The sequence below is a fragment of the Talpa europaea genome (assembly GCF_964194135.1).
Source record: "Talpa europaea genome assembly, chromosome: 4".
NCBI classification, from domain to species: domain Eukaryota; kingdom Metazoa; phylum Chordata; class Mammalia; order Eulipotyphla; family Talpidae; genus Talpa; species Talpa europaea.
Window position 1 is genome coordinate 105,135,082 of NC_140070.1, and position 25,468 is coordinate 105,160,549.

At 43.7% G+C, this 25,468-nt stretch overlaps 1 protein-coding gene across 1 annotated transcript in view; it reads right to left on the reverse strand.

Moving 5' to 3' along the window:
* HEG1 (heart development protein with EGF like domains 1) overlaps positions 1–25,468 on the reverse strand; it is a gene marked incomplete at its 5' end in the record, with an annotated part of 83,068 nt that overhangs the window by 52,025 nt on the left and 5,575 nt on the right. The window contains one exon of the mRNA XM_084232685.1: positions 1,219–1,506. Within this exon, the coding sequence (XP_084088811.1) occupies positions 1,219–1,506 (288 nt within the window). The remainder of the gene's footprint in view (positions 1–1,218; positions 1,507–25,468) is intronic.

A 25,468-nucleotide genomic window follows, 5' to 3' on the forward strand; every position in this document is an offset into this window, starting at 1 on the left:
CGACATGGAATCAGAGATGAGTTTCTGATGATCACGATTCATCCACCTCTCCACTCCACAGCGTTGTGCCAGAATTTACTTGAATTCAACAGAAACAAACGTCCCAATATCTGGATGATGAACAAAACCAGGCGGCACGACGTGCAGGCTGTCTAGGCTCTGTAGCTACCACTCACGGGTGGGACACACAACAAGGTCACACTGCCCTCTACCCGCCCCGCTCCCACCGCCTCCTGTCAGTGGAGGAAAGCTGGGGGTACCCTTGATGGCTTCGACCTATCAATTCCCCTCTGCGAAGACTCTCTTATGTCAGTTCCTTCTCTCCCCAAAGCCACTGGGCCCTACCTTAGCATCTGGTGGCTGGATTTCTCCTCAGCCTGGGTGGTACCTCTGATTCCAGGTTCTCTGCACCTCACCTCCCACCCCAGACATCTTATTCCTGACTACCAGGTGGATCCTCCCCAAATTCCATTTAATCACGTCACTGCTTTGCTCAAAAACCTTCAGTGATCCTTCCCACTACTCCAAATCTAATCTGCCTGGTTTTCAAAGCCCTCCATGACTGTCCATAACCCTCCATACAATCCACCTACTCATTGCTCCTCTCCTCTCTGTGCCAGCCCCCAAGGCAGGCTGCTGGCCTTTCTGCCCCACAAAGAGGCTTCCCTCTTCTCTATCTTCACTCACATGATCTGAGCATCCCATTCCTCAGCTGCCCCTGCCCAAAGACTTAGGCTCAAATCCCAGTTCTGAAACCTGTTAGCTTTTTGATCTAGACACACAGGAATCATTAATTTCTCTGAGCTTCAGTTTCCAAATTCCTGAAATGAAAATCACATTCACTGGCTTTCTGTGAGAACCGAGGGACCAGACATGCTGGTATGTGGTAGGTGCCCTTGTCTTCTCTTCCTCAATCAAATCTTGCTCATTCAGCCACAGTCCCTTCTTGAAATCCTTTGCTAAAAATGGCAAACCACTGAGACATGCAGATGGAAGCAAGAACAACCATTCGACCCACACAATACAATACACTACAAAACACTCAGTCACTCTTCCCAGCATGCCCAGATACAGATTAAAGCACAAATTGGACATCCCCATTCCAGGACTTTTAGATGGGTAACATGGCTCAGGATGAGTGTGGGGTATGGAGGGGAGACTGGAGAAATTTTGTTTTCCAAGACTGGACACACATGAATGAAGTGAGTGCAAACTCACCCAAGGTGCTGCTCTGGGATGTCAGAACTGTTGCTATCTCAGGGCCTTCAGGAGAAATGGTGAAATTTGTTTTCCTTGAAAAGTCATTTCTGCCTCCAGCATTTGCTGTTTCAGTTTGTAGAGAGAAGTTTTCTGTAGCATCTGAAGAAGCATGGTTCTTTCCAAAGGTCTGAACAAGTACAACCTCTTTGGAGGTCACTGTTGAAAAGTCCACTTGGTTCTGATCAAAGGTGACGTTTTCTACATGGGGTTCACTGTTACTTTCTGGCCAATGGCCTCTCATAGCAGCTAAAACAGTAAGAAAAATGGACAAGTGAGAACTTGCTGGCTTCTGAAAAGTAAACCTTCAGAAAAGTCAGCATAAGTGAATACATCATTAAAGAAATGGATTCAAACAAAATAATTTCACATTTTTCCCACAGTAATTATTCTTGCAGTCCATTGGAAGAAATTATGAGGCAACAATCTAGATAGGATTAAATTTACTTGAAGGAAAGAGATCAATACAGGGGTCCTGGAAGAGTACTTGTACTCTGGTGTCTGGGCAGCTCAGGAAGGGGCCAGGGGGATAGAGGTCTAAGGTCAGGTGATAAGAGGGAAAGAAGCACTTTTAAAGCACCAAGACTATAAATTGGGCTTCTTGGTGGTAGGAAGGTAAAAGTTACCAGCTCTTAATCCTCATGCCTACTCTTGTAGCTATGAAGTGGAACATGCACACTTTTGGGGGGAAAAATGTCAAGGGTTTGGCAATACTAAAAGCTTAGTAATGTAAGTAGGTTTGATATAGTAATTTCATTTTCTTTAAATTTAATTCCTAAGGAATTACTTAAGAATGTGGATAAGGGCCTCCCCGGTGGCGCAGCAGTTGAGCGCTGGGCTGCGAGGCTGCCCGCAGCCTCAGCAGCACCGGTTCGTTTGTTCCCCGGCCGCCGGCGAGGGTCCCACAAAAAAAAAAAAAGAATGTGGCTAAACAGACATTCATTGTTGCATCATTGTTTATTTATTTATTTTTTTAATTTTTTTTTTTTAATAGAGGCATGTTTTATTTATTTATTTATTTATTTGTTTGTTTGCTTGTTCGTTTATACATGCACTGGGTACAGTCAGAAGCGCGGGAGGGTGAGAGAATTCACCAGAGCCAGAGCAGGGAGCAGAGCAGGTAGAAGGACCGAAGTACACTGCTGAGGGGAGCAGCGGGCGGCAGGAGAGGTCTGCATCATTGTTTATAACAAAAAAAAAATATGGGGAAAGGAAGGATAAGGGAGGGAAGGAAGGAAGGGAATAGAAAAGAACCTAAAACTCCAACAGCCAGAGATCAATTAAATCAATTGAAGCGTATCCACATGAAAGGGTTCTACACGGTCATTAAAATCATGTTATAATAAGGAAAGAATCTATAGATATCACTGAGTGAAAACAATAAGCTTCAAGATAGAATTTAGAGTATCATCTTAAATAAAACTAATAATGACAAAAGCACGTGTGTGTATGTGCCAAAAAGATGTAAGTGTCTGGCGATTATTCATTCATTCCGTCCTTGCACAAGGTCAGAGGAAGGTGTTCTTATTCTGCCCATTTTGCAGAAGAGGCAGAGGAAGCACAGGCAGAGGTCATGTTCTTCACCCAAATCAGCAGGCAGCCTGCGCCAGGCAAGTCTCTCAACCCTCAGCTGTGCTCGGTAAAAGGAGAAAGTGCTGTTGATAGAGCAAAGTCTCCTTTCTCCTTATTTCCAGTTCAGGGGTGCTGAGGAAATATCGCTTATTGGTATGAATTATTACTTGAGGTCTATAAATTAGAAAGGTATTTATATAAGTTGAAAAACGTATTTGTGATCCTTTACTTCCACATCACCCAAGATGATGGCAAACAGGGCATTAGTTAAAAATGCTATGAGGGGCCTCCCCGGTGGCACAGCAGTTGAGTGCTGGGCTGCGAAGCTGCCCACACTCTGCAGCGCTGGTTCTATATCCCTGCAGTGCCAGCTCAATCCCCGTCCGCTGGCTGGCGAGGGTCCCACATGGTGCACAGACCTCTCCTGCTGCGCCCGCTGCTCCCCTCAGCAGTGTGTTTTGTCAATCTGTCTGTTCTGTTCCCCACTCTGGCTCTAGTGAATTCTCTCATCCTCCTGTGCTTCTGACTGTACCCAGCGCTTATATAAATAAATAAATAAATCTAAAACAAAAATGCTGTGAGAATGAAGTTAAAATTAGGGATAAAACTGGGCATAGAGGAAATCATCAGTAGTGTCAAGTGTCACTTGTCAAGCCAGTAGATTCAAGGACTAAGAAGGTGGGTGGGATGCCAAGTCCATCTGGGAAAAGTTGCCCTTTTACCTTAGAGAAGTTTGCTCTTACAGGCCAGAGCTGGGCCCCTGAAAAGATAACACCAAAACCAAATAGCTGTTTCCCTGTCCACCCAAGCTAATACGGAAGTGAATATAAACTACACATGCTAATGGGGGGCAATGAATTTCTTGAGAACAATGATGAAGACAAGGATTACTTGGTTATTGCTGATTATATAACTCATTGAAAAATCCATTTTAACATTCCCCATTTGCAAATGATATTTTCTTTCTGCTTAGGATTGGGAGCTGTGGGAACTGCTAAGAAAACTCCGCAGGGATATATGAAGTCACTTCTACCTATTTGAGTCAGGCAAAAATAGCCAAGCATCTAGCCAGTAGAGCCTGCAGGTAGAACATACAATTTGACTCAAAATATCTCACACACACAGACACGCACATATGTACACACTCCCAAAAAGAACAAGTTATCACCTATTGTAGATTAGCACTGTCCAAGAAATACATTAAGTGTGCCAAAATGCATGTCACATATGTAACTTTAAACTTTTTAGTAGCTACATTTTTTAAAGTAAACAAAAATATGTGAAAATAATTTTAGTAAATATGTTATTTAATTTGACACATCCAAAATAGTACCATTGCAATATGCAACTGATATAAAAATGGATGAAATATTTTGTATTCTTTTTCAGTATGAAACATTTAAAATCCAGTGAGCATTTTATTAGCCCCGCTTCAAGAACCCAACAGCCTTTCTAGCTAGTGGCCGTCATATTGGACAGTGCAGTTCAAGTCAATGGACCTCGAATTTGTCCCTACTCTGTCCACTCCTACCAGAAACAGTGGGGACTATAAAAACTTCCATTAGAGATTCTGACAAACTTTCCTAAGGGAACTATTTCCTACCAAAGTCCCTTGAGAATTACTGTTTTTATGCTTCCTATTCTGTTTCCTGTAAGTGATAATTAACAGAAGCTTCCTGGAGGAGGAGGGAAGTTGTCCACGCATCTGGGCTCTAGGGCCCAGTCCGAGACAGGCAAAGCCCACACTTAGCTAGAAATGGGATGTGGAAGGGTGTTCCCAGCGGCAGCAATCAAGTCTATAATTTGAACTTGAGATCTGAGGTGATGGCCAACAGTGACCCAGATGGCATGTTCCCTTTGTTCTTCCTGTCTGAGCTGCAAAGGAAGCTGCCTTCTCAAGAGATGGCAGAAGGGTTTGAGGATGTCCTCTGTCCTCTTGGTTAACTGGGCATAATGAGAAAAATTATTCTCAAAAGAAAGCAGAAAAAAATTGTGGGTTAGCAGAATAGACTAAGAACCCATATCTTATAGCTGGCAAGCATGAGCAATGGGAAAGAAATGAATTTAGTTCTATTGCAGCCTTAAGACAGGATGAAATGAAAGATGGCCATTGCTGAGTGTGGCTAGGTCTCTGAGGAAGCAGCAACATCCCCTTTTTTGGGGAGCAGGGAGTGGAAGTCCCAGACCCCAGTAAGCTCAAGAAATTCCACAAGGAAAAGAATGGCCTTGAAGACAGATTATGGCTAACACTCTTTCCCTGGAGGCTTGACTGAAGATGGAAGAAGAAGAGAGGAAAAAATGCACATTACATATAAAATTGAAAGACAGATGATAGTCCTTTAGTATCCCAAAGAACCCTGACACTTAAAACAACCAAAAAATGCTGAAACATATATATATATGTTTATATGCATTGCTGCTAAGTAAGTAAAGAATTAAATCTTCTGAGGCCAAAAATGAACTGAGAGTTAGACTTCAGAGAGGTGAGCTAAGTCTGAGGCCAGCAGCTGCTCTGGGGCACCTGCTCAACATTTGTGCCCTTGAACTCCTATTGGCTAAAGGGATGTAGGAGAAAAAAGGCAAAACTTTCAAGGAGGGAATCTGAAAGGAAACCCTGTATAAAGCTGGGATTAGGGTAATACCTCAAGTATGAAGCAAGTAGAAACAAATTTGCCCCATAAGGAACTCTGGTCCTTCAATCATGGTTTTAGGTGAAAGAAAAATAAATCTCATTCAAGAATTTGTAACCATAAAGTTAGCTCTCATAAGGGTATACAGCATAAATTTACGTTAGTTGTGCAGTCTAACTCAAATCAAGGATGTATTTAAAAGTGTACTAGACCTTGTGAATACACTAAAAAACCACAGAGTTGCACAGTTATTTAAAAGGGTAAATGTTATGGTATGTAAATTATATCAAACATACCCTATTAATGACCAGGAGAAAAATATGGTCCTGATATATGGTGCTTCCTGATAACTGGCAGAAACAAACACGAATGTTTCTTAGATAAACACGCCTTCAATCCAGTTGCATCATTTACTGAAAAAATTCTAAGCAGTAAAAATCACAGTCAAAACCTACAATATATGCAAGGAAAAAGGGCATGAGCAAAAGTCAGTAAACTAGACGAGCAAAGACTTCAAGTACTGGAATTATTTAACAATCAAAGAATACAGGAATATGAAACTACATGAAAAGAAGTACATCAAAACTGAGAGGAAAAAGAGACTACTATCTGACTAAAACAATTTGAAAAAAAAATCTAAATGGAAATTCTAGAAACAAAAAAAATTGAAATTAGGAAAAAATTTAAACTAGACAACATAGGGCAAAGATATTTGCAAATCACACGTCTGAAAAAGATTTACTTTCCAAAATATATAAAGTAATTATATAGCTCAACAACAAAATGAACCCATATCACTAAGGAGGTCTACAGGTACATGAAAAATGTACAAAATCACTTATTATAAAGGAAATGCGAGACAAACCACATGAGATATCACCTCACTCCTGTGAGAATAGCTATACCAAAAAGAATAAAAGCAACAAAGATTGATGAGGACATGGAGAAAAAGGAATGCTCACCCACTGTCAGTGGGAATCTAATTTGGTGCAGCTTCTATGGAACACAGTATGGAGATAACTTTTTAAAAAATGGAAATATCATATGACTCAGTTAGCTATTTACCCAAAGAATACGAAAACTCAAAAAGATTTATGCACTCCTATGTTCATAGCAGCACTACCCACAATAGTCAAGTCACCAAACCAACTTAAGTGCTCAACAACAATTGACTGGATGAAGAAATTGTGGAATATGTACTCAATGAAATACTACTCTGCTGTTAAAAAGATGAAATAGCACCTTTTGGGACAAAATGGATCTTGAGGTGATTGTGCTAAGTAAGTCAGAAAGTGAAAGATAGATGCTGGATGGTTTCACTTATTTATGGAATAAAAATAAGCAAAGAACACATATTGGCAAAACACAGCAAAAATAATTGTCAATCTCTGTGAAAAATATACTAGTTACCAGAAGGAATGGGGGGAGGGAGGAGAGGAAAGGGCAGGACATCAGCAAGGAAGTTTTGGTGGAGGGTGAGAGGACCATGTGCACCTACAGGAGTAAAACTTTAACTCCTAAGCTATATACACATGTAAATGTCTGAAAAAGTAATTAAGAAAAGAAAAATATATAATTGAAATTAGGAAACTCAATAGCAAGTCAGATATGGTTAGATAGGTAATTAATCTTAATACAAATTAATCTTAAGAACTAAGATTTTTTTTTCATTTCTGTAAATTTCCATTTAGAGTTCTTTCAGATCTTTTTGGTCATTATTTACAGTCACTTTTTCCCTATAACTTTCCATTTCTTCTTTCTTTTCATGTAGCTTTATAAACAATATAATTATTAAGTCTTACTTTCTAATTAAAAAAAGGTTACAAGACAAAAGATGAGATAAAAAGATAGAAAATATGAAAAAGAGGTGAAGAGAAAAATAGAATGTGAAAGTCCAACACATATCTAAGTGGAGTCCTAGGTGAAGAGAAAGGAGAAAAGGCTATATACTAAAAGGTGATGGCTAAGAATTTTCCAGAACTGATAGAGAAGTATGAATCCTCAGACAAAGGAAACCCAACAAAACCTTATAAGGTAGAAAGATAGATAGACAGATAGACAGAGCGAGATGTGTTACATGTATATGTGTATATATGTACTCATATCAGTTATATATATTCATGTATATGTTCAAATCAGTTAAGCGGCAGAAAGTCACAGACAAAAACTAGGATGTAAAAAAGAAACCAGCAGGGAAAAAAATGAAAAATCATCTGCAGAAGATGACAATTAGAGTAACAGCTCATTTTCAACAGCAACAATGGAAGCCAAAAGAGAGTGGATATTTTCTGTGTGCTCAGAGGAAAAAAATGGAATTGTATACTCAGCAAAACTGTCTTTCAAAAACATCTTGAGATGATCTTTCAAAATAGAAACATTTTTAGTGCTGGCTTGGCAGCACATATACCAAAATAGAAACATTATCCTTCAAAATTAAGTTTATCAACCACCTTCACTCGAGGAAAATTATGGAAGGGCAGAGCGAAAACAATCCCAGATGAAAGATATAAGATGCAAGAAGAAATAAAGAGCAAAGAAATGGTAAATATGTGCATCAATCTAAAGTAAACATTGGATTTACAAAGCAATAATTTCTCATGTGTGGGATTAATAAAAGAAACTAGAGCAAATCCTGCATAACAATGTTAAGGTAAGTTAACAGGGGGAGATAGAATTATGTTATATGGGAGAAGCAATTTTTAATTGTGTCAAAATGCATTTTAAAGTTCCTCAAGCTGGCCTTAAAGAATAGAAAGAGTGTATCACTTCGAAACTGGTAGAGCTCAGAATGACATAAAATTTCCACAGAGAAGAAGCAGTGAATATTGCCTAAAACCAAAATAAAAAGTCAATAAATAGAATTCTAAGCATGTTATTTAGAGATATGGACATAGTTACTGAAGAATCAGTTAAAAGCATGGAAAGTAGTTGATTTAGGAAATCAGGAAATAAATGATGATGGCAGGGGGTGGTAAGGCTTTTCATAAACCTTACAAAACATACTTGGATCAGGCCTCCTCCCTGGTGGCGCAGAAGTTAAAGACACAGCACTATTAAGCTATCCCAGCCACTGCAGCACAGGTTCGAAACCTGGCCTGCCAGGAAGCTAACCCACATGGCACAGCAGACCTCTCCTGTCTTGCCCACTGCTCCCCTCAGCAGTGTACTTCGGTCAATCTGCCTGTTCGGTTCCCCACTCTGTCTCTAGTGAATCCTCTCACCCCCTGCACCTCTGGCCTGTACCCCAGTTCTTATATGCATAAAATAAATAAATCTTAAAAAAAATACTTGGATCCTCAAATTATGTATAAACTTGATAAAAATAAAAATTTTAAAAAACTGAATAACCAGATAAATGTCTGCAGTATGTGATAACATTTTAACATCCTTAGTACATGAAAAATTTCTTCAAATTCCTAGACATACATCTCAGGCAAAAATACAAATGTACCATTAATATGAGCACACACATACCCAGAAAATAAATACATGAAAATATTACTGGAAAGAAATGAAATACAAACCCAAACTAGAAAAGTCTTCTAAATTTTTTGTGTTTATTATTTCTGCTTATCAAATTGGCAGGGGTTAAAAATTATAATACCTAATGCCATTGCAGTACAGAAAAAGGATATTCATACAATGTTGGCATGAATGTAATTAGGGCCCCATGGTGGCGCAAGGGGCTAAGTCTAAGCACTATGAAGTTATTGGTGGCCATTGTAGCACAAATTCTTCCCTGGCCAGGGAGCTGACACACATGGTGCAGCAGACCTCTCCTTTCTCCTGCTGCTCCCCTTTAGCAATGTATTTCAGTCAATCCACCTGTTCTGTTCCCCACTCTGTCTCTGGTGAATCTTCTCACACTCCTGCACCTCTGGCCTGTACCACAGTTCTTGTATGCATAAATAAATCTTAAAAAAAAAAAGAATATAATTGGTACAAAGTTTCTGGGGAGAAATTTAGCCTTAAAAAGCCTTAAAAACTAGGTTGTATTTTTGATCCAAGAATTCCTTTCTGGAAATTAATTTCAAGGGAATTACTAAGGAAGTGCACAAAGTTTCAGGCATAAGGAAGTTTATCATAGCCTTGTTTATAATAATAAAAATTGGAAAAAACCTAAATTTCTGTAATGAGAACAACAAAATATTAAAGGACTGACAAAATATATTAATAATACAATTTTAGATATGTGTTATGCTCACCCATTATTAAGTGAAAACATACATTACAAACCATATGACCCCATGTTATTAAAAGTAATGTCTGTAAAAAAAAATGTGCCTCTGAAGAGAAAGAACATAAAAGGGTTGTATCCTGGTAAAAGGAATGGAAGCCATCTTGGCTTTATTTGCCCCCTTTATTTGTGTGGAAGCCTATAGACTTGAAATTTAAAATTGGCTCATAATACAGAGTGTAGGTTTGGGCTCAGGGGCCAGTTTTAAAACATAAGCATGCAGTGGTCTTTCCCAGCTGAAGGACGCAAGAAGCCTAACCACTCCCAGCACCAGTCACAGTCATAGCTGGTGGCCTGGTCAGAGAGGGCCACATCCCTGGTCAGTACAGCCGCTTCTGGACTCTGCTGACCTGGGAGACATGAGGCTTGTAGTGCCACCTCCACCCTCTTCTAAGTCATGGGGCCCACAGCTGCCTGACTGGAGAGAAGCTCTTACCTTTAGTTTTATTTCCCTTTCTTCTCTCAGGAACACAGAAAGCAACACTGAGAAGCTGCCTATTTTAGCCACACCCTGTGATTCTTTGTCCTTGATGTAAAGGTCCCCCCATCAAGAAGGGAAGAGCACAAAGGACCATGGTGATGGTTCATGAGTGAATGGGTGGTGGAAATTTCATGGGGACTATAACCAAGATGAAAATGCATACATTGTACAAAAATGAAAAATGATGTATTAAAAAAAAAAAAAAGGGAAAGGAGTCTGCTTCAGTTCCATGCCTGCACTGGTTCTTTTTTGTTTGTTTGTTTTTTAAAGATTTATTTATTTATTTATACAAGCACTGGGTACAGTCAGAAGCACGGGAGGGTGAGAGAATTCACCAGAGCCAGAGCGGGGAACAGAACAGGCAGAAGGACCGAAGTACACTGCTGAGGGGAGCAGCGGGCGGCAGGAGAGGTCTGCGCGCCATGTGGGACCCTCACCGGTGACCAGGGATAGAACCGGTGCTGCAGAGGCTGCGGGCAGCTTCGCAGCTCAGTGCTCAACCGCTGCACCCCCATAAGAGAATGGTGGGGAACACAGACTGTGGCTAAAAGTGAGGCTGTCAGGGTTAGGCTTCTGGCTCCCCCACTAACATGCCCTATGTCTTTAGGTGAGATATGTGATTTCTCTGTGCCTTCACCTCTGCAGCTGTGTAATGGGGATAATCACAGCACCGGCTACACTGGCTTATGACAGAGTACACACATGTAAGCTTTGAACAATTCCTGGTACACAGTGAGTGATATAAACAAGTTATTAAGGGATAATTCTCAATTTTTTAAAGATTTATTTTATTTATTTATGCATTTTTTTTAACCTTGGGGCAAGGGTAAGTAGAAAAGAGAGGGGCTGGCTCAGGCCCCAGGGGCCTGGGCCAGAAGAGGAGTAAGCAGAAGACATTCACTCCACGCGACATTCAAGGGAAGTCCCGGCTGCTAACCTCACCTGCCCTTCCCCAGGCAGTCAGAGATGATTATTCCAACACTTTCACACCGCACAGCAACTGAGCCACACCAGTCAGCCACACATTGGTGCTTAGGTGTCTCATTTCCCAGGTATCTTTTGGGATGGATAGACCATTCTCTTCTGAGCTCAGCTCTGTGTCAGGCCATCACTTTCCCTTGCACCATGAATGGAGAGTAAATTAACAAGTTTTATTGCTTTGCCTGGTTGTTTTGTTGTGGGCTTTTTTTTTTTTTTTTTTGTCTCCAAGTTGACAACTTCCACTTCTGCAGTGTCTTAACGTTCCAAAACATCTGTTTGTGAACCAGCATCATCAGGAATGCTAGCACTGCCGGGAGGAGGATTTCCTAATTAGCAGCTGCTACAGAGTCAACTCCTCACCACCCACCCCACGATTTGGGGCTTTTCAACTTGCATTGTCTCTGAGCAGTGGAGTGGGCGTGTACGGGGAGTGTGCCCTGTCATCCGAAGAGGCAATTTCCTCCCGCAGGGCCCAACCACCCCCACACTGCACCATTTACCACGACTGCAGGCCCCATGTCAACTGCCGCCAGCTACAGTCTCATGTTTCTGGGGCACAGAGTTGAAGAGAGAACCCTTTATTTTCATTTCCCTTCATCTAGATTCAGATTTCACTATCAAGTGCCTAAGTGTTTTCTACATGCTTTATCTCATTGACAGCACATGCCCGTCGGTCAAGTGGGTCACATGTGGAAACTGAGGGGCAGAAAGAGTGATTGTTTAAAGTCACTGGCTCAACAGCAGAACCCAGGTGTTGTCCATCACACTCCCACCTTATCTGTGATATGGGGCTTCAAAGGTGCTGACTGGTGAGCTGGGACACAAGACCTCACTTGAGCACAACTGCACCGCCCTGCTTCTCCTAAGAGGAATGAGATCGTGCCTGTCTCAGGGCTTTGGAATCACACAGACTTGGTCTGATAACAGCTGCACATTATTGGCTGGAAGTCTGAGAAAGGGGACTTCGAAGTCAGCTTCTAACTCAGACGATTTGCATGGATCATGAGAAGGAAGATAATTTAAGAAAGATTACAGACAGAATGGAGAAAGAGTATGAGGAACAAGAAAAGCTTGTTTTTGAAATGTGAAATTTATGGTGATGTCATAACTTCCACATAGAAATGTCTGACAACCAATTACAGACTTGGGGGTATCAGGTAAGAGGAAGATGGCATATGAAGGGAAAAGTGGGGTTCAAGGACAAAATCAGGGGGAAATGAATTTGAAGGGAGCAGGAGAGCTGGTAAGAGAGACAAATGACAAGGGAAGGTATCCTCTTCTAGGGCATGATGAAAAGTAGGGGCCAAGGAGATGGTGAGGACTGAGAGTAGCAGAGAGAGGCCATGGCTACCAGGCTGTAAAAAGGCCAGAGATGAGTCAACCAGAGTCCACAGGGCATTTCAGAGTGTGATGAAGGGCAGGTTACTAGGGCTTAAGGTTCATGAGAGAAAGGTTCGGGGATAGTAACACACTGCCCCCACCTATAGAATTCCAGAATTCCCATTCATGACTCCCCCTTAGAGCTGTCCTGGCATCCTGAGAGGGAGAACTCTCCTAGGAGAGGTATGGAGCTGCGTGCTTTGTATCTACACTGCTGCATGCACCAGCATGGATTCCAATAACCATGAAGATGGATATCTGGGAAATTTTAAAAGATATTCCTAGGATTCAAGTGTTCACACAGGGAGGGAAAGAAAGAGACAGAAAAGAGAAACTGTTTGTCCTCCTTCCTCTTTAATCCCCTTTTAGGTATGACACAAAGGCACAGGATATGTTCACAGGAACTTTGCAGGAGAATGAAATTATGCTTCTATACTCAGGAGATCACATTAAAAATCCTACACATTTACAATCTGCAAAGCACTTTTTGGGATAATTTAGGAGGACTAAGTTATCCTGTTAGATCCTCATATTCTGAGTGGCATGCAAGATAAGAATTCTTGTCCCATTTTATAGAAGAGAAGACAGAGGCTCAGTACTGAGGTCATTTGCCCAAAATAACCCGGAAAATAAGTGGCAGAGCAGATATGAGAGCCAAGTTTTTATTCTGTTATCTTTGCTAATTAACCACATCCAAAGAAACCAGTGAGAACTAAAAAGAAAGAAACTCAGACAGCTCTTTCCAAACTAATTCATGGCATGTGGACCACTTCATGAGCCAGCATCCATATTCCTTTGTATCATTTATTCTGGCCAAAGTTGAGAAATAGGCTGAGGTGTCTTTAGTGCCTCTATCCCTTTCTAAATGTGACCTCTGCCTTTAGAGTCCAACTTAGCAACCAACTAGTCTGACCCTCAGGATCACAGGACTGGGGCCCAAGTTCCAAACCCACAATATAGGCAATGAGTGGCAAGTATGAACTAAAAAAATAAATTTTTAATAAATATTTAAATAGGTGGGGACTCTGGTGGTGCAGGCGGTTGAGCGCTGTGCTGTGAAGCTGTCCGCAGCCTCTGCAGCGTGGGTTCGATCCCCGCCATGCGGGAGAATCCCACATGGCGTAGCAGACCTCTCCTGTCTCGCCCACTGCTCCCCTCAGCAATGTATTTCGTCAGTCTGCCTGTTCTGTTCCCCACTCTGTCTCTGGTGAATCCTCTCACCCTCCTGCGCATCTGGCCTATACCCCGGTTCTTATATAAATAAATAAATCTTTAAAAAAAATTTAAATAGGATGGCTATTTAAAAAATGGAAAAGAAGTGGTATTGGTGAGGATGAGGAGAAATTGGAAGCATTATTCACAGTAGCCAAAAAGAGGAAACAACCCAAATACCTGCTGATGGATGGATGGATAAATAAAATGTAGTACATACATATGATGGAATATTATTCAGCCTTTAAAAAGGAAAGAAATTCTGAAACGTTTCAATATGGGTGAACCTTGAAAACATGGTAGAGTGAGGGAAGTCAGACAGAAAAGGACAAACATTATATGATTTCACTTATATGAGGTACCTAGAATATTCAAAAGGACAGAGTATAGAATAGAGGTTAGCACCCCCTTCACTGGGGGTGAAGGAAGGACTCGGGAGTTACTACTTCATGAGTTTCTATTAGAGATAACAAAAAAGTTCTAGAAATGGGTGACGGTAATAGTTATACAACATGTGTGTACTCAATGCTAATGAGCAGTATACTTAAAAGTGGTTGAAATGGTAAATTTTATGGCTTAAGTATATTCAAATATACACAAGACACTGTGGAATCTCCAAGAGAGCTGAACCATACACATCAGTCACTATAGTACCGCCCAGGTGTGAGAAGAGGCCCTGGGAGCTTAGAAGCTGCAGGGCTGAGGCCAAAGTCCCCTCCTCCCTTCCACAGCTTCCCACCTACTCCAGATAACCAGCCTTCCACAGCAGGGGCCTCTCGGCCTCACTGCCTTAACCCTGGAAATCCTCCAATAGAGGCAGCTTGTTCAGGCAGGATATTTTGGGGCAGGCAGGAACCCTGGGGGTGTGGAAGGAAGGTGACTCCATCTCACCAGAAAAGAGGCCGCCCACTCAGCTCGGTCACTCTGGGCTGTGTTTTGAAATGCTCCTGCGGATGTAATGATTCTGGGTGGAGGACGTTTAGAAGCCAAATGAGTTTGTGTGAACAAAAGGCTCAGCCCTCAATCTGGACTGTCCAGGGCTCTCGGGGAGTTTCATTTCCTTCCTTGTTCTTTCCCTGAAAGGAGCAGCCCTAAGGAAAACCATACACACTGAGAAGTGTTTGAACTTGAGATTCAATGATTTTATTTTTAAATAAGATTCCCCTGGAACGGCATCTAGTAATGAAAAGTATAAAGCTCACAAGGCACACTCTCCTCACCTCCCAGTAAGAACGGAGGCTTTTGTCCAGCTGAGCATCGTCTGGGGAGAGGGGAAGGCCTGTAGGACGGAGGTGTAGCCCAGGGTCAGACTGACCTGGGCCCCAGGGTTGGAGTCAGGCTTCCAGAAACAGAATCGCTCCCGAGGTGGCTTTAGGGGTGCTAAGGAAGGAAGAGGCCTACTCAGACAGGAGTGAAAGATGAACAATCTTGATGTGACCTTGAGCTCTCAGTTATAAAAATACTCTGTAGGCTTAAAAAAAAGGACTTGAGAAAAAGCCCCATGGTTGAAGAACAAAAGATTCCCATTGGGTTAAAAAAAGTAAATGAAAGGCTTTCTGGGATGCCCACCTTGTTTCTGGGGGGCATCTCCCTTGCTGCCTCCACTTTCTTTTTAAAATTTTTTTTTTTTTTTTTAATATTTGAGTGGAAGAACTGGAGTGTAGGCCAGAGGTGTGGAGTGGGGGGGTATTGGGGGTAAGGTGAGAGGACCCAGCAGAGACAGAGCAGGGAACAGAACAGACAGACTGAGTGAAATACACTGCTGAGGGGAGCAGCGGGCGAGACAGGAGAGGTGTGCTGTGCCATGTGGGTCACCTCCCTGGCCAAGGATCGAACTCAGGCCATATCAGCCATAGCACTTAGACTTAACTTCTAGGCCACCAGGGAGGCCCCTGCTTCCCCTTTGAAAAATAAACACCCAGCAGAGGAACAGAGAGGAGGTTCTTTAGCAAAGTGAGTTTTGAGAAAAGAGTGGGAGTGGCAGCTCCCCGTAGAGGTGAAACCCAGGAGGCACCAGGGCAGGGGGACAGGCCTGTCTCCATGTTGTCACCCCAACATGCACACACACCCAAAGAGGAAGCCTGGTGGCAGGGCTCCACCAAAGGAGGCGTGCCAGGTTAGTGAAACAATAAAAAGCAAGGAAAAACATCCTGGTTCCAAGGGGGAAGAGGGGGAGAGGCTGGGAGAAGTGGGGCAGGAAGAGGGGGGCCAGCTACCGGGGCGAGGGCAGGGCGAACATCATGAGATGTAGCCCCGGCGCTAACTCCCCTGGGCCCCGGTGGCTGACTTTTATAAGTTCTGTCCTAAAGACCCTTATGAAATGGTCCAGTCTCTAAGGAAATCACAGCAACATCATTCATCTGGGAAGTTCACCGTGTTAGAAAATGTGCACCTGGAGCTGCACCAGGGCCGAGGCCTGACCTGGGAGGAAAGGTCGCCACTGCCGCCCCTGCTCTGGGTGATCACCAGGAGCCCCGAGGCTTTTAACGGGATAAATGAAAAATTTACTAACAGGCTTTCCAAATCAAGGTTAGGAAATCTGACATTATTCAATATTTTACAAAACAATTGTATGCATAGTTGGTTAAGAAATAGAGGGAGAAGAAAGGAAGGGAGCTGAAAAGCGAAATGAAACAAAAGGGAGAAACTTACAGAGGGAGAGAGAAATAAGGCAAGGGAAGATTAAGAAGAGGCACCCGCCACAGTCGGTGACGCGATGATCACAGCGGCACACAGCCTGTAGCGCCTGCTCCCGCGGGCAAAGTGCTAAGAACTCCCCCTGGATGGCCAGGGCTAGTCACACAGCCGGCCAGGAGGCGGACACCACCGCTATCCCTCTCTTCTCCTGATAAGGACTGAGCTCTAGGGAGATTAAGTACATTCCCCAAGGCTACTCCCCAACCCAGGTCTGTCTGATTGTAACAAAAGTCCAACTTAAAAAAATATACAGAAACAGAGGAAGAATAAAGGGTAAGAAAAACAGAGCAAAAGGAGCAGAGAGAGTGACACAGAAACAGCTTATACATTCTGAGAGGGAAGCCAGAAAGGTCAGAGGCCACGTCCTGACAGGGGCTTCCAGGAAACCTCACCAGCGACAGTTGGAGCCAAACTGCAGCTTCCTGACCCCAATGCAGACATCACATCTTGACAGCCCAGGTAGTCCACTGCCCACAAGGAATTTGGTGCACTGGTAGGATTCAGAAGGAAGGAAGGAAGGGAAGAGGGAAGAGCTATTGGTGATCCCATGTGAGAGAGAAAAGGTGGCAAAAGACAAAGATCTTTAAAGTTCTGAATGTGAGACAGGGAAATGAATGGGCCATTAACAAGCAAAGGAAGGTCAGGTTGGGGGGCGGGAGGAGGAAGAGGTGACATGTTTATAACTCTCTGTTATGTCGACAGTGAGCGCTATAAACATGTGTCCATGTCTGGCAGGCAGCATGTGTGTAGGCATAGAACTGGCTTTCTGAAGAGAAGAAAGGTAGTTCTGGAATCGCCCTCTCAGAAAACAGGTGAGGCCTCCGGGCCTCTGTTCCTCTAGTCCTCCCTACTTCAAGTGTCCCACCCCTTCCTCTTGGCCTTCTGGCAAAACCAGACTCATTTCTCACAGTCAGCTCAGAAGCCACCACTTCCCCAGGAAGCCTTCCCAGAGAGAACTCTCTCCCCATCAACTGTTGCTTTATCTTGTTGTCCAGTTATAATTTATTGGATCACATCTCTATAAGTTATTGGATCATACCTCTTGTCCTCGTGGATGGGATCATTTCACCCCTACCCAACACTGTGGAGTGCACAGAAGTGGCATCATCTCCCCTACCTTGCCCAAAATTATAGTCAGTTCACTGGATTGTGATTCAAATTACTTGCTACATCTACATTTAAAAGTGCTTTCACTGTCATCATTATATTTGCCCCTCCTCACGAGCCTTATTAAGGCAGCATGATAGACATTATTAGTCTAGTTTTTAACATAAGGAAAATAAGATCCATAGACATTGGACAGATGTCCATTGCCACATAGCTAGAAAGTTGTAGGGTGCTGGAGACCCGCTCCAGCAGAATGTCGTGTCAGGAGTCCCTGAAAGGAGAGGACGGTGTCGGCGAAACTTGGGGGACTGAGAGGAAGTGGAGATGAGGTAAATGAGGTAGTGAGGAGACACTGACACTCTCTCTGGTGCAGTATCTCCTGCTGAGGGTTTCAGTGTGTCTTTACACCTTAAGGCGAGCGGAGATATTACATCAACATAAGCATCAAAGCAGAACAGAGACAATCATTACATATTTTCTCATGAACATACAGAGACCCTCTTGATCTCATACTACAAAAGGGCACTTCTTGAATCTGATTAAGAAAAACAACAGGGACGATTATTCTCCTTGGTACAACTCATTTTCTAGCATGATCAGTTGTCTAAGACAGCACAATGTTCAGTAACAATCAATCATCCTGTCAAGCTTTCCTAATTTCGCAGTGGACATGAAAGTCCACTGTTGAATGCTTTATTACTAAAATCAACCCATTCCCTAGCACTCAGCTCATCCAGCCTATTTATCAATTACTTCAAAGTGGTCTAAAGTAACTCATCAGGGCCTCCCCGGTGGCGCAGCAGTTGAGCGCTGGGTTGCGAAGCTGCCCGCGGCCTCTGTGGCGCCGGTTCGATCCCGGGCTGCTCCCTGGCCACCGGAGGAGGGTCCCACATGGCGCGCAGACCTCTCCTGCCACCCGCTGCTCCCCTCAGCAGTGTACTTCGGTCCTTCTCCCTGCTCTGGCTCTGGTGAATTCTCTCACCCTCCCGCGCTTCTGACTGTACCCAGTGCTTGTATAAATAAATAAATCTTAAAAAAAAAAAAAGAATAAAATATTAAAAAAAATAAAGTAACTCATCAATACTGTTTTAATTCTACAGAAGTCTAACTTTTAACTAGAAAAACCTAACCTCCACACATCCTGCGAACTGTTGACCTTTCGCATACACCAGGAAATGTACCGTTGCCACAAACATGTACCCTCCAGGTTAGGCTATGGTTTCCAAGCACAGTTGGTTCAGGGCAGCTTGTTCCCTAGTTCTCAAGGCCAAGACATTTCTATCCTAACTATATGTTTAACAATTTTTATTTCTTTTGTGATAGTTCATGCGTAAGAACAATAAGCCAGTTGTCACCTGGGTCCGAATTAGGTTTTCACAAGCCAATTTATAACTAACTTAAGTTTGCATTAACCAAGAACAAACAGAGGAGTATTAGCAGGCGTTGCTGTGGAGACTCCCTAGTTCAGATCTACTGGGAAGTGCAGGAACTCCCCTCTTCTTGGGTCTCCCCCAATGCCAGGACCTCATCAAAAGACAGCATGGGTAGCGCAGCCTGCAGCAGTAGGGGTCACGACCAAATGTCCGTTGACCATCAGCGTGCTTGAGCCACTACTAGCATCTCTTTCCTGACTCTGCCAGTGGCTACAGATGGCGCTGCATTACCACAGGGCATGACTGTACTGTAAATGATTCCCAACAAACCACAAGCATTCCCCTAGCCAATGAGTATTATCCTCTCCACAGAGGTCCATTAAGACCACACTTGGTCCGACAATGCTATTACTCAAGCTGTTTCTAAAATTCTTTAAGTTTCAATCAGGCCTGAGGAATATTTTCTTGAGTTTCTTAGATAATGACAAATTTTTATTCCTTGAAATTGAATCTATTTAAGAAAAATATAAAAATTCAAAGCCCAAAGTAGTGGCAGAAGGGGTGACCACCGTATGGGTTTAGGAAGAGGTTTAGCTACAAACACCATGCATTGTTTGTGGCTGACATGTTGACTCAGTGGCTCCCAACTCCTTCAAACCCTTTAGAGACTTGTGTCAATATCTCCAAGGGCTCTGACCTGAAAGGAAAACTCATTATCAACAGAGATCCAAGAGGTCTAAGTGTAGTTTTGTGTGTTATTTTGTTATCATACCTCACATTGTTTTTATGGGATCCTATTTGCTCCATTTGTGTTAACCTGATCTCCTCAGATGACTATAGATGAAGACTCTTGCACACAGTTTTTCTGACTTAATATTTTTCTCTTTCTTCTCTTCATCTGAAACTAAGGGTGGAAAGAGAGCGTTCTAGGAACACCAGGGGGTGAAGATGAGGGGAGGACCAGGTAACAGAGGTCTGTGGACTCGAGCCCTTTGCATTCAGAACTTGTCCCCTGTCCAGTCGCCTGGAGGAGAAGGGGGGGTTATCATCAGTACAATGGTTGGTATAAACAGGCACTGATTTGAGTAGCATAATCATCACTGGAATTTATTGCATTCTACTGCCCAGGCACCAGCAAGCAGCTATGCAGAGGTGAGAGGATACTTGCATTCCCTGTCCCAGCCCATCTGACAGGTGATGGCATGGAGAGGATGAATACCCTACCAAGGGCTCATTTCTGGCAAAAGACATTGTTGGGGTTTGAACGGAGGCTTATCTGATCCCAAGCTGGGACCACCCAGACGGGGACCGCAACACCGGCAGGGGGCTCTCCTCCACATCCTGGCAAAGGTGATCCCAGAGACGCTCACAAAAGAACAAAGGTCCCCTGCTGAAGCTGTCCCACCCTCCTACCATCATGGAAAGGAAAACGAAGTGGTTTCAATGCGTGCCAAACACACGATAACCACTAGTCGTGACCATACAGAAAGATCAACATCCCCCCAGATTACACCAAGGGGCCTCTCCCTTCTATACTGGCTACTCCATCCGCCAAGGTGGCTGCTTTGATTAGATGATGCCGGGCCAGCTGGGGAGCTCGACCTTGGCCTCTGCCCTCTTCTTGTCACCCATCCTCCTCCCTGGCCTTCTCTACCAACTTATCAAAGACATTGAGCAAAAAATGTCAACCGTATCAAATCCATCTCCTTGTCTCCAGCAGCCCAGCTCCCTCCCAGTGCCGAGAAGTGGGGGATGCTCTTATTCAAGTTTTCCTGAGGTGATACCTCCCAACAACCCTAGAATTGGAAACACAGGGCCTGCTTGCCATATCAGCTGGCCTGCAAGATTTCCTCACTCTTCCATGATTAGAGTCAGAACAGTACCGCGAAGCTCAAAGTACCCCAGAACCAAAATACAAAGCAAAATAAAATACAAAGCAAAATAAAGGTGTCCATTTGAATGGCTTCTTTAGTCTCCACAGATGGTCTCACTGGTTTTGAAAAGACTTTGCAATAGGAGCCCCAGTGCTCACAGCAGTAAGGGGGCTGCTGTAGAACCACCTGGGCAGTACCTGGGTAGGGGGTCGTCACAGGTCACATAGGTGCACCTGTGCTGGGCACTAGTGAACAGAGATGGAAATAATCCAATGTTTCCTTTCAAGGAGCTGCTATGGGCTCGCGGCTGCACACACACAGCTGCTCCCCTCACACAGCTCTCTCAGCATCAGACTCCTAGCTAAGGCGCCATCTACTCACACTTCACACCAGCATCAGGGAAGTCTGGAAGTGTCAGGGGATAAAGACAGGCCCTCTCAGAAATGGTGCCATAAGCATGGGGTGGACCAACCCCTCATTTCTTAGAAAATGGAAAGCCCTGAGGAAAGTGATTGCCCAAAGTTACAGCACAAGTAAATGGCAAAACAGAACTTGAGCCCAGAGATTCATGACCAGCTTCCACCTCCAGCCACGCCAGGATGCTAAAACGCCATTTATACCCCTGACAATATCTCTGTTACTAGGATGGTTACTAGGATGCTTCACGGGTTTCCAGAAACTTTCCGGGCACACCTATGTCTGTGAGCTGCAGCTTGTCACGTCCCTCAGTGAGAAGCAGCTGGTTTTTCAGATAATCTAAGGTGACCTCACATCTTGCATCATGCCCTGAACAAAGAGACAAAAAGTTTCAGAGCACAAAGTGAAATTTACTATTTTTTTTGGTTGAGGCCAACAAGTGAGAGCCCCAAAATAAAATGCAGAATCTTCCTTTCCCCCTTACTTTGGAAATAAACCTTTCTGTTATTTATCAAATGAAGACCAATCTTTTAAGGTCCCTTCTACCCTCATTCTACGATTCTCTGACTGTTAAGAGAATTCTCAAAATGTTCTTATGGGCCCAAAACAGAAATCTGATTTTGCCCAGTACTCTACGATTTAAAGGATCAATATTGCAAACAAAATGGCTCTAATTTAGAAAGATACCTGATACCTCTGTCATTCCCTTGCCACATCCCAAATTTTAGATTCCAGTTCCCTCTAAAACACTTGGCATGCCTTTTACCCAGCCACTTTGCCAAAGCTCCACCTGCCTGCCAGCCAGATGGAGTCACACTTAGCAGAACCACCATGGAGAGCCTGCCTGACACTCTGGAGGGGCCATGTCCATCAAGCTTCCTGCAAAGTCAATCACCCACCAAAACATCCTCTCTTCAACTCCCCTCAGACCAGAGGCTGAGGTAGAGACCCAGAGGCTTCCAGAAATGGGGTTAGCAAAACGATGCTGTGACTGACCACTCCTAGCACACACACTTGCCCACACAATACACACCATCAGAAGATATCTGAGTGGCACAGAAAGGAGAAAGGTGCTTTGTTCCATCAAAATGCACAATGACAAACAGGATGTGGTGAGAGCTATAAAATCACACTGCTGGAAAAAAGCATAATTTGGTACAATTCTAGGAGACCATTTGGTAGCATTGTCAGGAATCTTAAAATTTTCTACACCCAAGAACTAACACTAGTCAGAGACAAATACAAAAACTAAAGCCCAAAGATATTTACCTTGGCATTATTTTTGACTGTGGAAAAACTGGAAACCGTCTATAAAACCAATGAAGAAATAGCCACAAAAAGTTATCGTATTATGAACAGTATCAATTCTGGATATTCATACGAATATACACATGGTTAGGTATGTATTGTGTTCCAGATAAATGGGAAATAACAATTGCTAATGTTTTAGTACATTTCCAATTGTTGGTATATAGGAGATAGTTTGTTTCTGTTACTTCTCTGTAACTTGCAAATTGTACATAATAAGCACATGAAACTTTCATAACCAGAAAAATAAATACTAAATCTTTAAAAAGCAAAGACAACCACGCAGCTCAGAAAAGCCATAATTCAAACACTTTATCCTCAACATAAATAAAAAATTTCACCTCACAATCTCACTGTTGACTGATGGGGCAAAGGAGGTTTCTCTGGGCTGAGGGTCTCTGTTCTGACAGGGGACACAAATGTTGGGGGTGAGGGGCCTTCTATACGGCAGAGACATCCCCACCCTGTGACAGCTCCAGGCCAAACAAGGGAAACAAGAACACAAAAAGCAAAAGGTAAACACTCCAGGGATGTATATATATCAAAATCCTTGACTCCGGCAGTCCCCCCCGCCCCCCGCTGAGCACCAGCCCAGGCACCCCAGGACTTCACCCCAGGACTACACCCCATGCTGGAGTGAGGATGCAAGACTCTCTGCTCCAGTGGCAATTCCTCTGCCTTCGCCTTCGCCCTCACTCAAAGAAAGCTGTGCAGTCCACCATTCCATTGCTCTGGAGGTGAAGTATGAGGGTGGCATTGGCTAGACTAGCCCATGATCTAATGATCTGGGGACACAAAGGCAACTCAGAGAGATACCGCTGCAAGCATACATTCTTCTTTCCACCTCCAACTGTTGTATCTAGGTCCATTTTCCCCATTGCAATCATTAATTCAACACATACCACGAAAGCATACCATGTTTTGGATACCACACTAGCAATGGCTTCCTAACCTTCAAGTCCCCTCATCTTCCCACAGTCTATTCTCCACATCACTTCTCTGCTTAAAACCCCTCCATGGCACCTAGAAGAAAATCTGACCTCCTCACCATGATTCTCTCGATGCTGTGGCCTGACCTTCCTTATTTCCAATCCTGAAACACGGAAGCTCAGCGCCAATGGCTTTGCAATGGCCATTCACTCTGCCTGGAAGGCTCGTTCCATTACAAAAACAGGCGGACACCATGTGCCCAGCTCCAAGACAAGGAACCTGGTATGTATAAACAACTGTCTGGTGAGATTAGAGGGGGAGAGTAGAGCAAGAAAGGCCAGCGGGCTGGCAAGGTAGACCTTATATTCCAGCAGGGGGCCTGGATTTTATTCTAATCACAATGCAAAGCCTTTGAAGGATTTTCAGCCACAGAGTGATGTGACCTGGATCACATTTTAAGAAGGTCACTCTGGCTTCTGTGAGTAGGGATTAGCGGGAGAGCATAAGTGAACCTGAGGAACAGAGAAGAGTCATGAAGACGCAGAAAGCAGATTCACAACATATTCTGGAAGCAGAATCAACTGGAGTTGCCAAAAAACAAAACAAAAAAAAAGATGCAGAGGATAAAGAAAGAAGAGGAATGGAGAGTGACCTCTAGGCTTGTCATTTAATAACTAAGTAGGCCACATTGCCAATTCCTGACATGGAAAGAACTGGGTGTTGACAAAAGGTTATGGGGGGGAGAATCAAAGGTTCTGGATCTCTCAGGTTTTCGTCTCTCACGTCTAAACTTTGCCCAGGAAGGTCGGCATCTGCTGTTTCCCACAATAAGTAGACGTCTTCCGGCACTCTCAGAGGCCCCACTAAACTTCTCAAGATCCAGTTAACAGCCTTTGCTCAGGCCTCATTCTCCACAACTTCCTTTTCCTTCTGACTTGGCTAGTTCCCGAAAAGACTGCAAGGGCAAGCAGATACATGGGAACATGCATGGAACTTCACAGACCTTCACATTTTATACATAAACTGTGCATGATGTTCAAATCAAACTAGTACACGGCCAGCCTCCAAACTGCCCAGGCCTCACTTGGTCTTCAGTCTGGGGGGTCCTGGGGGGCATCACTTCCTCCTACCGTCTACACTGGAGGCTGTGACTCTGTCAGAGCTGGCTCCCTTCTCTGGTGGCTTCAACTGTTATCACTCTGCAGAATCCGGTCCTGACCTCTCCCTGGTTCAGTTCCATATGCTCAGCTATCCACAAACTACTTACAGAGGGCCAGGCTGAAATCTTCACAGTCAACATGCCTCAAATTGATGTAGCCTCTTCGATGGCTACCAGGTCGTCTCTATCACTCAATATGCCAGGCAGTTTCCCGATCCTCCTGCTTTGTTTTTATTCTGGCCTTTCATCACTCCCTCTATTGCCACTACCCCCAATCTAGTCTCTGCCCCGTTTTCAGTCTTGTGCTCCCAACATACTGATGCAACGGCTGCCAGCATTCGGTGTTTCTGAAATAACAAGTGGGCAGTGACAAAGGCAGAGCTGTATGTGGTTCACCACGAGGCCCAGCACCAAGCACAAGTGAACAATAGATAAGCAAACAATAGCGCTCCTTCCTAGAAAGCCATTATGGGCGCGTTGGCGTGGAAGGCCCACTAAAGCCCTTACAATCTGCCCTAATCCTCTTTTCAAGCCTGTCTTCAATGACTCGTTATTCTGGAGCCTGACTAGTCTCCCCAAGTCATCTCCCCAGTCCTTCTGCCTGTCGACACCTCCATTTAACAAGTGTTGAGCTGTTCAACATTTGGGGTTTTGTTAATGCCAATATCCTCCCCACCTTTCTGTCCATCTATATCCTAGCCAACTGTCAAAAGCTAAGTCAACGCCTTCCTTCTCCAAGGAGTCTACCTGGATGACCCAGCCCCAGCTGTCTCTGCACCCCTGAGCACTTCAGCCCCTCTCTATCCACACTCTTCTCCTGGTCAGTACAGTCTTTGTGACGGTCCTTCAATTG